This window comes from Betta splendens, chromosome 1 (genome assembly GCF_900634795.4).
Source record: "Betta splendens chromosome 1, fBetSpl5.4, whole genome shotgun sequence".
NCBI lineage: Eukaryota > Metazoa > Chordata > Actinopteri > Anabantiformes > Osphronemidae > Betta > Betta splendens.
The window spans coordinates 18971841-18985294 of NC_040881.3; the positions used below are offsets into that span (position 1 = coordinate 18971841).

At 40.6% G+C, this 13454-nt stretch overlaps 1 protein-coding gene across 5 annotated transcripts in view; it reads right to left on the minus strand.

Moving 5' to 3' along the window:
* Nucleotides 1-13454, minus strand: part of kcnq5b (potassium voltage-gated channel, KQT-like subfamily, member 5b) — a 69069-nt gene that overhangs the window by 9428 nt on the left and 46187 nt on the right. For 4 of the 5 annotated variants that reach the window (XM_029151208.3, XM_029151044.3, XM_029151123.3 and 1 more), the window contains exons 2-9: nucleotides 11201-11291; nucleotides 10134-10260; nucleotides 7484-7659; nucleotides 6378-6503; nucleotides 5464-5574; nucleotides 3540-3635; nucleotides 2566-2660; nucleotides 908-934 (exon numbers count right to left, since the gene is read on the minus strand). In XM_029151208.3, coding sequence (XP_029007041.1) covers nucleotides 908-934; nucleotides 2566-2660; nucleotides 3540-3635; nucleotides 5464-5574; nucleotides 6378-6503; nucleotides 7484-7659; nucleotides 10134-10260; nucleotides 11201-11291 — 849 coding nt within the window. Of the gene's footprint in view, nucleotides 1-907; nucleotides 935-2565; nucleotides 2661-2853; nucleotides 2943-3539; nucleotides 3636-5463; nucleotides 5575-6377; nucleotides 6504-7483; nucleotides 7660-10133; nucleotides 10261-11200; nucleotides 11292-13454 lie in introns of all 5 variants that reach the window. The other variant, XM_029151295.3, reaches the window with a different exon arrangement.

Here is a 13454-nt window from a genome sequence, read left to right on the forward strand (position 1 = left end):
TCAGAAAGAAAAACATCACATAATGAGATGCCGTGTACCTAGGTTTCCAAGTGGTACACCTCCTCAGTAGCTTGTGTCTACTACCAGGCGAGGAGACAGGCACATGGTCACGTGTTACCAGATGTAGAGTGGATGAAATATTGCACTTTGACTATATGAAGCATAAAGTAATAAAGCAGAGCTTTTCATGGTGCTTCAATCTGTCGACCGCTGACATTTAGACGTGGCAGAACGGAGGCAACTGAGCTCAGTAGAGAAAATGAACATCTACAGCACCATCTGAAAAAGGCTGCAATTTGGTGAGTCACACACTTCATGTTGATATCCTTCATTTAACTGTGTGAATTAGGCTGGGCCATGGCAACGAGGGCCGGATTCACCGCCGTGAGGCCAGAGACCTTTACTCAAACTTCGTATCAAGAGGTGCACCGTGGTTTTGCATATTTCTATGTCCTACAGTATAAGCTAATAAACAGCTGTAGATGGACTTCTTCTCTCCAGGCTCCGCAGTGAAAACACAATGACAGATCTCCTCCCTTTGTTTTTGAAAACACGCTTCACATTACAGGGGATAAGTGTGTGCAGGCTACGCTGGCTCTCTAAAACTCCCGCCTGCTTATTTTGGTTCCTTTTTATTGACCTTCACATTTTTCCACAGTGCGGTTTGTGTATGACACCAGGGTCAAGGGGAAAAATATCCCACTGCCTGCAGACTGTGGCTGTGGTTTTGCACACAACCATTTGCATTTTGCAAAGTGTTTTATAACTGCAAGCACAACACATACATACATGTATATTTATATGTATATATACTGTATATATGCGCAACATACACACACAATACAATAAATACAAGGATAATAATAAAACAAGGACGAATAATGAATTGAACAACAGTGTTACAAACCTTGTGCCTGATTCGCCTTGCTCTTTTCTGCAGTTAAAAAATTAAGAGAAGAAAAAATATATACATATATATATATTAGAAAGTGTATTTCAATAAAACAGTGTTGCCATTGTGTATAAAGTCCATACCAGTGTGTTTGCATGTTTTAAACCGTTATAAACTTTATATTACAGCTCATCCTGGCTATAAACAGTCGAATTCCCACATGAACACTTTGCTTGCTTTAATCATTCATGCTGCTCATAATAGAGCCTTTAGATTATTGTTTATTATATTCTTGCTGAAAGAGAAAACTGAATTTTGGCCCGTGTCCGGACTCTTCCAGGCCTGTACCAACAGACTTCTGCAAGGAATTAAAACCTGGAAATACACTGGTACAGTCTCATCTGTAACATGCATGTCAGGCATTAACAGACACTACAGGCCCACTACAAACATGCACATCAGTGCAAACTGTACAGGCAAGGAAGCGCTAGCAAAAGAAGAAGATAAAAGCTGAGTGTCTTGTCACTTTAGTGTTTTTTGAGCACTAGTTTCATTAGGACTACTTCTCTTATAGGTTTTTACTATTTCCAGGCTCATATAGTGGTTTGTGTGTCCACATACGGGACTGTGGGAATACACAATTGTGAAATCAACATGAAGTGTTCAATAATAATAATAAATAGATTTCAAAGAGAAGAAAGGTCTTGGTTAGCTGAATGTATAACTAGCTAGTACTCAGAGCCATTTTTAATAAGAAGGTCCCACACATTTTTTGGTCTAGTACGTTTAGATGGAAAACAGCAGGACTTTTCTACATTTGGATGGATTTAACTGATTTGAAGCAGACATGTCTGTTTTGAACTGGTTATTTAAAGCTCCTTGTTTGGTTAGTGTATTGTCACAGTGAGCGTGGTTCGTCTGCATTCATAAATGATTTAATTAGATCTTGAGCTGAAGCAAACTATACAAACAAGGCCACTTAAAAGAAGGTCTTAATATGTTTACAACTGAACCCTGATTTTGTTTGTTGGGGATGTAAAAGCAAACAGATCGACTACAGAACTAAACGTTTTCAAAGTGTAAATCAGATAAAAACCTAAATTTGTGCACAAATTGTTTATTTCCTATTTTTCTGCTCAGGTCCCAGAATCTAAAACTGTGATATTGTAGATTATGTTGTCCATACCATATGTAAATCATCTTCATGATAAACAACAAAGTTGATGTTTGCATACATGAATGTTAACTACAGTCATAAAATGTATGTATCCTAAATCAGGGATCAGTCAGAGTCTCAAAATTACACAGGATTTGTTGGGTTTAGTTGTGTAAGGTCTTAAACCTTACCTTGGGAAGTGCCTTGAGATAACTATGCTGTTATTTGGTGCTGTATAAATAAAATATAATGGAATTGGCATCATATATGTAGTATATTAAATTATTAAAGCCTGGAAATTACTCATCTTTTAATTTGCCTGAATAGTTTGCCAGAAAAAAATTATGTATCTGTATACAAAAGAAGAAAACAATGAACAATACAAGATAGCAACAAAATGAAAAAGAATGAAGTAAATGATAAACAGTGTAAGATGGTCATAATTTAAGTATAACAAATTATGTCCGAAAGGACAAAGACACCAAATACAGATACCAGCTGCCATAGTTGTACCTACTTTGTAGGGCTGCAGGTATGCAACGCCTTCAAGTGAGGCTTCCAGGTAGCAATGGAAACCGAGTTCTCATCAGCCGCATAACTACGCCAAACACACTGCATGCAGAATACACAAGACCAGAAAGAGAGAGGAGACCCAAAAAACAAGGCCAAGGGGGAAGAGGAGGAACCAGAGCAAGAGGATGAGGAGTAGAAAAAAACAACAAAATAAAAAAGCTGATTAGTGAACTTAAAAAAACAGGTATGTCACACATCTGTAGTTGGACGGAGGTCAGGCATGGATACATGCCTGCGGGAAGGCAGGAGGCTCTCATAGTGCCGCCACGTGGCTTCCAGGTAGGGCCTGGTTCTGTCGGTGGAATAATAACGCCATGCAGCCTGGGACAACACGAGGAGCGGCAGAATAAAGAAAAGGAGCGGGACGAGGACACAGAACGGTGAAGGGGGGGGGGGGGGGGGGGGGGGGGGGGTGTCAGTGGAGGCCAAGAAAGTGGAGGAGTATATGGGAGGAAAGGTTGAAAGGGAGAAGAAGAAGAAGAGCAGCGGGGAGGGCGTGGAGAGGAACAGGAGGGGGACAAGGTGAGGTCCAGGATGGAACATAATGGGTGTGAAGATCTGGCTGGAAGAGAAGGAGACGTGTAATGCAGACGAGAGGAGCGGCTTTAAATGCAGGAGAGTGGGAAATGGATTCATGAAAACCTCCTGGAGATCGAAGAGCTTCCTGCAGAGGGAGGGTGAGGGGGGAACAGTGCTGGACAGAGTGAAGCTACTGGTCATGCTGCAGTTCGTGTTTTCATGACACGGCAAAGGAGGAAGAAGAGAAACTGGAGAATGATAAATCACCGAGGGCTTTGAATCACAGTTCATCCAGCACCACGGAGTGCTCTCTCCAAATAACAGCTATAGCAGTTATCAGTCATCAAGGTTATTATTGCCTAAAACCAGTCATGAGAGAAACAGGGGACGCGGCTTTACCTGGATGAGGTAGGCAGCTGGGTTTCTCCTCTTCTCAAAGTGCTTCTGTCTGTGCTGCTCCTGGACCTTCAGGGCAAAACCCGAGCCCAGGATACCCTGAAAAGACAATACCAGTGTGAGAACTGCCAGCATTCACACACTGCACAACACTGAGCTGCTGTAAATGCACTAATGAGGACATCCCCTGTGACAACAAGCACCAGTGCATTCCTGAGGACGAACCGGCAGATGTGCAGCATATACAGATGTGTTGTTACTGTACAGCAGCTGCCTGTCTATGGTCCGTTGTTGTCTTTGGGCTGACTGTGATTTCGACACAACCAGCACTTGGTTGTTCACGCTCAGTAACACACACACACACACACACACACACACACACACACACACACACACACACACACACACACACACACACACACACACATTTCTTTGTTTTATTTGTAAATAGTTAATAGTTAATAGTTCATAGTATGTAGTAGTAGTAGTAGCATGGGGGTTGTAGTAATACAATGTGGGTATGTAAATATGGTACCATTGCAAAATACCTTTTTGATTGATTAAAAGCTTCTCTCTTTCTAGTCTAAATTTATGGCATAAATAACTATAAGCTGCCTTAGCTAAGGTTTATATACTGTATGATACACAAATCCTTTCTGAGAAGGTTCTTAGAATGTCTGTGGTTTCTCTTCTGATCTGATGAATGCAAATATTGAATTTGCTTAACTTCAGAAGGTCATCTTCACCACACCAGTGAACATTAAGGGCTCAGACACTGAGAGAATGAGACTGTAGAGCACATTTAAATACCTGGGTGTTCACCTTCACAGTAAACTGGACTGGCCAAACAACACAGACGCCCTACACAAGAAAGGACAGAGACTGAGGTACTTTGGTGTGTCCAGACAGCTGCTAAGGAGCAGCTGGAGTCTATCGAGGAGGAGGTGGACAGAAGGACGTTGGCCAAACTAACATCCATCAGGGATAACGCCTCATTGGCGTGCGGTGAGGCACAAAGTCCTCTGGAGTTCGATTTTACAATCATAACACCTTCATACTCATACTTATTTTAAAGTATAGAGAGGTGTAAATGTTCAATTTTTTTATGTTGTTTTTAAAACTTTAAATCCTGCTTTAATCAGTTTTACATGTTTACTCTTCATTAGGATAACACTACTTCAATAGTAGTAGTAGTGTAGTGTCATTCAGTAAGTCTTTCTAGAAAATTGAAAACCATTTGTGGGGACACCCTGTGTTAAAGGGTGGTAGCAGCGCCCCCTTCTGGATGAGGCGCAGACCTGTCCAGCCTCCCCTCATGAGTTTTCTCTGTTGGTTTTAGTGTGATCAGAAAAGTAATCATGTCACAAAAACATTGATAAACACATTAAGGAGGTTGTACGAAGTCAGAATGAATCTATCTCAAGGTTGCCAATGTTTTAGTGACGTTATTGTGTTGTCAGGTGAGATGAGGTGCTCCCCTGCGTACTCTGACTGCACGTCACTGCCCTCCCACGCCCTGCACCACAGGCTCTGACCAGCTCCTTCAGCACTAGACTGTTAGTGCAAGAAGGAGCGTTACCGCAGTTATAACAGTAGTCCTCCCACAGGCATCAGACTCTACAATATATCACTTCAGTGACACACAATGCATAACACGTGTGTACCCATTCATTGTTGTGCTATTATAATACTATCGTCACAATACCAATGTGCAATATTTCTTATATCCTACACTGTGTGAAACTTACTGTAAGATGTGTAATATTTTCTTCAACCTATCGATTAATGCAATAAATATGCACAATATGCTCTTTCTAAATGTAAATTTACTTAAGTACCTTGTTTTATATTTATTGTTCTGTAAATACTGTTTCTTTATTTCTTCTCTGTTTTGTCTGTCACTAATCACTTTACGGCTCAGACTTACCGCTGGCAAAGCAAAGAAGGAGATTCCCAGGAGGGCGAAACCAGCAGACAGCATTCGTCCTGTCCAGGTCTTTGGTGTCTTGTCCCCATAGCCTATCGTTGTCAGGGTGATCTGTCACAAATAAAAACATTTAAAAATTTAAGTTTCACTTGTCTGTAAAATAACTGAGCTCAACTGTGTATGAAAGTTGTTTAGAATATAAGGTTTTAGTTAGTTTTGTTTTTCATGAGGTTTTTTCAGATGTTGTGTACTGTATGTCTAGATGTATAATGTTTAATTAACTTCTTGATAAACCAAACCCTAACAAACTAATCTATGAGTTGTCACCTACTGAACTTATTTTTTCATTGTTTTACCAAGAGAAAACTAAATCGGAGGTGAGGTTAAAGTAGATGTTTCTGAAACACCTGCTGTATTTTATGACCTTGGACATAAGTCTGGGAGTGTGAGATGACGTGGCATAACATTCAAGAGATGTAGATGAGTAAAATGCCCACAGGAGCTGTCATATTACATTACTTTTATATATATGCAATGTAATATATACATTAATGTAAGTGAATGAAGCCTGTGAACTAGAAGTGACACTGCATGAAAGCTCTGTCATCCTGACACATGCATCTATCTGTGTCTTTCCTGCAGCCTGATCCGTCATCCAGGCTCCATGACAAAGCCAACCGCAGCCATTTGGTGCTGTAATGGCTTTTTGAGCCGGTATGAAAATGAGAGGTAATGGAGCCATGCAGGGCTAATGTTTACAGAGGAGCTGTCAGAGGCAATGACAAAGTGAACAGGAGAATAAAATTAGAGCAGGCATTGGCTTTCAGCATTCATCAGGAGAGGACGAAGCAAGCAGTAGCTCAGTTCTTGAGTTGCCGGAGAAACGGGCTCAGACTAAAACCATTTTTCCTCACCGTGCCCCACCACAAAGCATCAGCGTAGGTCGCGAACTCCTTGTTGAATTTGTTCTCCACCAGATAGACGAGGAACGACGAGAAGATGAGAACCAAAAAGCCGATGTACCAGGCGGTCACCAGCTCCTAAAGTGGCAGACACCAATGGTGGCATTCAGAGGGTGATGAACATACAACTTACAGTAGATACACTAGGACAACCATGTAATACACATAGCCTTTTAGTTGTAGTTTTACCTTTACTCTTAAAATAATAATAAATCTGTTCCTAGAAACTCAACTGTGATAAACTGGACAAATATCAAACAGACACAATAGTAAATGAGAGAGACATAAGAACAAATCTCTGTTGTAAAACCAGTAATTGTACTGTAATAATTATACTTTAATTCTCCACTCCAACACCGCGGCCTCCACATTGATGTGAACATGTCTAATACAGAAAAACAAATCCTTCAAAGCCCAACATGGTGAATGGAACTAATAGTGCGGCTAGAAACCATTAGATATGGGTGAGTAATAATTCTAGGTAACAAATAATTAGAATATATTATAATTATAATAATATTTTCTAATTCTAATTTAGCAAAGCCAGACCTTTATGCCGAATCAGTGGTGTGAATATAAAAACAGCTTTCTATTGCTTCATAATTGGTTATGTCTTTCACCCAGAATATACAGTAGAACTACAGTAATTGCCTTGTCAGACATTTCCACAATTCATCTGTGGTACAAAACTCTGCACGCAGTCTTATAATATTCTGTCTCTGAATACTCTGCGTGGTTTTGAATGAAGTGAAGAAAAAAGCAGAGACCTGTCCTGGCTTTGTGCATCTAAGTGGGCATCTTGGTGCAGCTCAATTAAGGTAAAGCGCAGAGAAAAGGAGTTCAGTGACGTAAGAATGGCAAGAAACACGAATGGAGCTTTAAATATCTCAATACATCCAATAGTTAAATAATTCTAAAGAAAGTTTTTCTGCAGTTTATGTTCTGCATTCAAATAAGATGATTTGTCACTGCCATGAATTTAGTTACATGCTTCAAGATGATTTCAGTGCTCTCTAAATAGAGTAAAGAGGACTGAGTGCATTCATTCTGTGTCTTACCTTGCTGTGCGCGTACACCACAGAACCCAGCAGTTTCCAGGTTCCTCCTCTTCGGTCCATTCGCACCATGCGTAGGATCTGCAGGAAGCGTAGGCTCCGCAGGACCGAGGTGGCGAAGATGTTGCCCTGGCTGCCGGCGGACACCACGGCCACGGAGGCGATGAGCACTATGATGTCTGCAGGTCAGGCGTGGAGACACACGTTCGTTTATTAATAGTTAAATATAAAATTACTTGGATTAGTTTTTTTTGACAGGTGACAAATTTTACATGTAACTGCTGCTGAGACCAACAGAGGGCACCAGTGCTATTTGTAAAGGACTGATAGAAGTCAGACACCCCCCAGCACCATTTACGGAGCAAGCTATGTTTCATTACTGTATATAGCTGCCCTATGGCTTATGTTTTAGGAATATTCCAGCTCTGCAGTGAGAGACAATAAAGACTGAGAGGACATGTGTTGTGAGCTGGTAGACAGCTTATGGTGTTATAGTTTTTATCGGTCGCTTTGATGCAGCCGTCCAATAAAACAACACATTCTCTTAACAGTTCACATACACGTCTAAACAGCAGCTCCAATGTCATAATGACACGTTCAATCAGTCCTAACATAGTGGACAGCAAAATACAAACCACTGATCTCAGTGTAAATCAGTGCATCATTAATTGCCACTGGAGCCTGTTGCTCTTTGTTGTTTTTGTAGTTTATGTCAAATTTACCTTTTATGCAAAGAATTGGATCCAGATGAGGAAATGATTTGATTTATTGAATCTGTGACATTAATTTTTCAAACTGGCAGAAAACTGAAATATTGTAAATATTACAGAAAATACATGTAAAGAAAACTACAGTCAGGATGGAGGATGAGGACAGCCACTGTTAATACTCAGTCTCTGCCTTTGACCTCCTTCATCCATGCTGGTAAAGAACAACACAGACCTGGTACCATTTTTAAGGTCTAATGACTGACAGCAAATTGAAGATTTTTGTTGAGGATTTTGTCAAACGGTTGCTATGGTGAGTTTATACTGGTCTCTGATTTCTAATAGTAGTAGATTTAGTCTGTAGTAGATTTCTAACAGATGGTTTTTGTTGGTCACCAATGCTAAAACAATGGAGTTTAGACTGTTTGAATGACATCAGTGTTAACTGTTTTACAAAAGGGATGAGAAAATGTGTCAATCCAATAAGAACAGGTTTACACATTTGCTACATGTGCCTGATGCACTGCTGTCATAGTGATGATGAAAATAAGTGAAATCTAGTTATGCAAAACAGGTCAAAGCGACCGATAAAAACTGTAATAATGCACATAAGACCTAAGCTCTGAATATAAGGAGAATATTAGAAGTAAAGGCTCCGGAGACTCTATGGAAATGGATCCATGTCCACATCTCTGGGGCTTTACCAAGGCTAAGTCTCCCTACAGTAGTTCAAAGTTCGCTATCATTCATACTGTATCGTTCACCAAATGGTTTAAAGCTGGGTAATACTGTGATTATAATATTGTATTGGTCAGCAGTAGTTTTTATCCCCTGCATGTTTGTGGACATCACTTCACTTGGGTCTGCTTTGGCAATGAGGACTCTCACATCTGAGGTTGAAGCTTGGATCAAATCACACATTCTGTGAGACACAGACACTCCTCCTTTTATTATCCTTTATTTTTCACATCATATTTGAAACAGTTGGGGGGCTCTATGTCAAGCAAAAAGCAAAATGTGTTGGGAGAAGCTGCTTTATGCTTCACCAAGTAGCTTCATTGTTTTATGGCACTAGTTTCATTGTATAGTAAAGCACAGCTATGACAAACATAGTATGTTCATTCACTTATAATAATTTACTGATTAATGAAAAACATTCACAGGACAATTTGATGTTAATCGGTCATGTTGTAAAGTCTTTAAATTATTGAGGTTATTTTTATTAGAGCTTCATGTCTACGTGACAATAAAATTAATTAAAATCTCAAAAGTGTACAGTACCATGTACAGAAGATCACATACAGTGGGTCAATGATGCATTGAGGCTGTGTGACCTCCACTTTTAGGTTCGTTGAATTAGTTAATTCTTATGAAACCTTAATAAAGCGTTTTGAAAATTAACTAACATATTTTTAGTACTTTTTTTAAAGTACTTTTAAAATTGTAATTCAATTCCTGAAATTCCCTTCAGTGATGAATAGATAAATAATTAATAGTTTAACTGATCTCAATTGCTACATCATACAAACTAATTAGTTTCCACTAAAGGAGATTTCCTAAGATCACTGACCATACTGTACACATTGTATGGATTAGTATACATCAAACATACAGTACGTGGTAAGAATAAGAATGTTATTACAGTGCACCCTCGATCAAACGCTTCCACATCACCTACAGTGTACAGTGAGAGTCCATGTCACTTAATCAGATGTCATGTATCTTTTCCTCATTTTTAATTCATGTAATCAAGTGACGATGGGCCCAGTGCACCCTGCGTGACCTCCAAGAAGGAGCAAAGAGATCCATGCTTAAGCAGCAGTAGGATTAAAAGGAAGGACAAAAAAGCTCTCTGCTCCTATGCTCAGGTGAAAACGACAGGAGTGTGGGTCTGTCTATGGATGTGTACGCATACATGAATGCAGGGAACACACACAATGACTTACCTATGACACAGAAGGGCTTCCTGGCGAAGCGCAGCCGTCCCTGCCACCCTCTGTAGCGACAGCAGCATCCTGCCGACCAGATACGGATGATGTACTCCAATCCAAACACCACGATCATCACAAACTCCTGCTCACAAAGACACGAGAACCAGCGCGTAACCATGGCAACAGAGGACACTAATGCATTGCACCATCCATTACATGTTATTCATTGCCCACCAGTGTGAGCTCACTAAACGCATTCATTGTCACACATTATTATACGTTGATAATGTTTCATCCTTAAAATGGAGGCCAGGTTGAGCTGTTGATGTATGAAACTAGTCAATGCAACGATTCGGCTTCCATTAAATAACAACGCTGAGGCAATTAGCGTAGTGCAATTTGTAAAATTGTTGTTCCCGCTGGGGTAATTGGGTGTCTCCTCTTAGTTAGAGGCTTTTCAAAGGCAGATGTTGAATGACTGTAAGAGTCAGATGCATTTCATTGCTTTGTGACTTCATAATGAAGCTAACTTTGGCCTCCTACTAGTATCATTAGTCAAGTTACTTTGATGGAGGACAAAATAGGAGCTACTCATTTGTTTGTCCTGAATCAATCAACTCATGTTTTCATTTTACAGTTTTTCACTTTTATACTGGAAGAATTAGAGTTAATTTCTAGACTATACTTTAAATTATTATATTTTAGTGGTGAATCAGCATTAGTCAAAATATTGAGCTATACATTTTTTCAAAATGCAACTATAAAAAAAGAAGAGTCTGATGAGTTTTAGGTCTGTAATAATGCATGATACCTGTTTGAGTTGAGTGGATTCTTAGTTTATCAATTAAACTCTTCCTGTAATAGGAACAATTTTAAAGGAGCAGTACTGCATACACTGTACAGCTGTGTGTTCAGAACATAAACTCTCATTATCAGTGATTGTGTTAGAAGTGAATTTAGAATTCCACTCACATAATGCTATTATGACAAAATAACCAATTTAAATAAAACAAACACTATGAAAACTCAATTGAAAAACAAAGCTGATTGCTTTAGAATGTGGTTTTTGGGTGGTGTCTTACCAGAATGAGGAGGCAGTATGAGGAGAAGTCCTGATGAGCTGGGATAGTGGAGAACACAGACAGCACCAAGCAGCTGAAAACCAAGATAAATCTAAACAAATGACAAAAAGGACCACGGACAATTAGCACAACATCCTGTAAACACACCAAACTGGAATCCTGCAAGATGACATCAGCAGCCTGACCTATGGATTCACCACACTGACCAACACATCAAAGGCACATTCCACAGCATCACGGCCTGTATGAGTCCACATAGTCATTTTTTCTGTTAAGCCCATTGTGGCACTGAAGGATGAGCCGTACACAAACAACCAGGCAGCACAGTCGCAGAACGTATTTCTTCCCAGCAGTGAACCATGAGCCAGACTATTATTCAATTTCCTGAGATATCAAGTTAATCGCGCTTGTTTGTGCACCATGATTTGCAAGAAACAAGCAGTGACACTGTGGCAACATCCAACTAATTCCACACTTGGGCTGTTGCTTACTGCGCCAGGAAACCGTGGCCTTCCATCGTCATAACCTTAACGTGCTTGGTTTTTCATTCAATTTCCACCACGACTCTTCCAAATACGCCCGTTGACGTTGCCTGAAACACCAACACTGGGTTTAGGCTTAGTGGTTCTTGATCTAAACGATGAAAAACATCTGGGTTTTATCATCTCAGACCTCCTAAGCTCGCTGAGGAAACCCCACCAGTACGTTCATTCTGGGAGTGGCCGAAGAGAGGTTTCAGCAAAGCAGGAAAGGCTTTACTGTCGAATAACAATAATAATTATACATGTAAATAGACATAAGTCTTAATGTTTATTATAGACATTTCAATGATGGATTCTTATATTCCTGTCGACACTCCATGTACAACGCATCTCGTCCATTTTTACCTGACTGTGAACTTCTTCAGTCCTGCCATCATCACAATTTTTCTTGTCTCAAACTCATTATTTAAGAGTTTGGTTGAAACTAGTGATGTCATTACCCAAAATGTATTACAACGCCTACTGTATAACAGCGTGAGCTTCTAATCTGAACTGCTTGTCCTCTTCAGGGTCAGAGGGCGCTGGAGACGTTACACCCTGGACAGGATGCCAGTTCATCACGAGGCGACACATACTGTAAACAGACAACCGCACCTATGGCCCAGTTAGAGTCTTCAATTGCTCGACAGACTGTCTCTGGGAGGTTCTGGGAAACAGGGAACCTCTAGCTATCAGCCTGCACGTGCCAAATTGACTCCAGATTATCACACACAGAAAGCCTTTCATGCCTTAAATGATAGACAGTCCTCAGTCCTACATCCAGCGTTTGTAAAGTGCCTTTGGGTAAAGTGGGCCATTGCCTACAGCCTGCACCACAGTGCAGGACAGTTTGTCCCTCGCTGACATCCACAAAGACCAGACAAAGGTCAAAGCGCTCCACTGCTGGGGGTGCAGGGCTACGCCGCCTTTCCCTGATCCACTGGTTCTCCTCCGGCTCTGTCACATGACTTGGATGGATGTTCTGACAAGAACACAAGCAGAAAGTATCAAAAGTTTGAGATCTGCTCTGGTGACATTTCCACGGAGTTGAATAATGTGGTTTTGATTGGAGGAAAACATCCAGTGACAACTATTGTGGTGTTGTCAGATGAAAAGCAAGCTCCTTGTCACCGGCACACCTACGCCTCGCACACTTACAAGGTTGCCAGACCGAAAATTACAGAGTGACAGTCAGCTCCCTTCGTCTACAGTCCAACTTGCGTTTCCATTTTGAACTTATATTTATATTTAAAAAGACAAAGGATGATTAAAAAGCACCTCCACTGCTTCATTAAACACTTAATTAGTCCCTAAAACGAGTGGCCTCCGCTGTCCTCAGCCGACGTGTCAGGACAACCTGCATTCACTTCATGTGAAGTGTGTCGCTCTGCACTTCACACTTCACAATGACAGCTCTTAACCTTTCAAATGAGAGACGCAAACACACACTCACATTAGAGCGCTGTCCTTCTACCCACTCACCTTTTTACTAAATGTATTCCCATCATGCACACCCAGACAAGCACACACACTTTAACCGAACTGAACAGGAGTAGTGATACTGATGTGCATTTAGTCTGGTTACTGTCTAGAATAATGCTTTGAATATTTCTGTTTTCTCTTATATACCTGGTCGACGCCCCCTCCCTCATTTTCCACACCCACTTTCTTATTCTTCCTTCTCAGGCCCCTCTCAGCTATAGGGACGTCGTTAGGTCATCACTGCTGCTCAC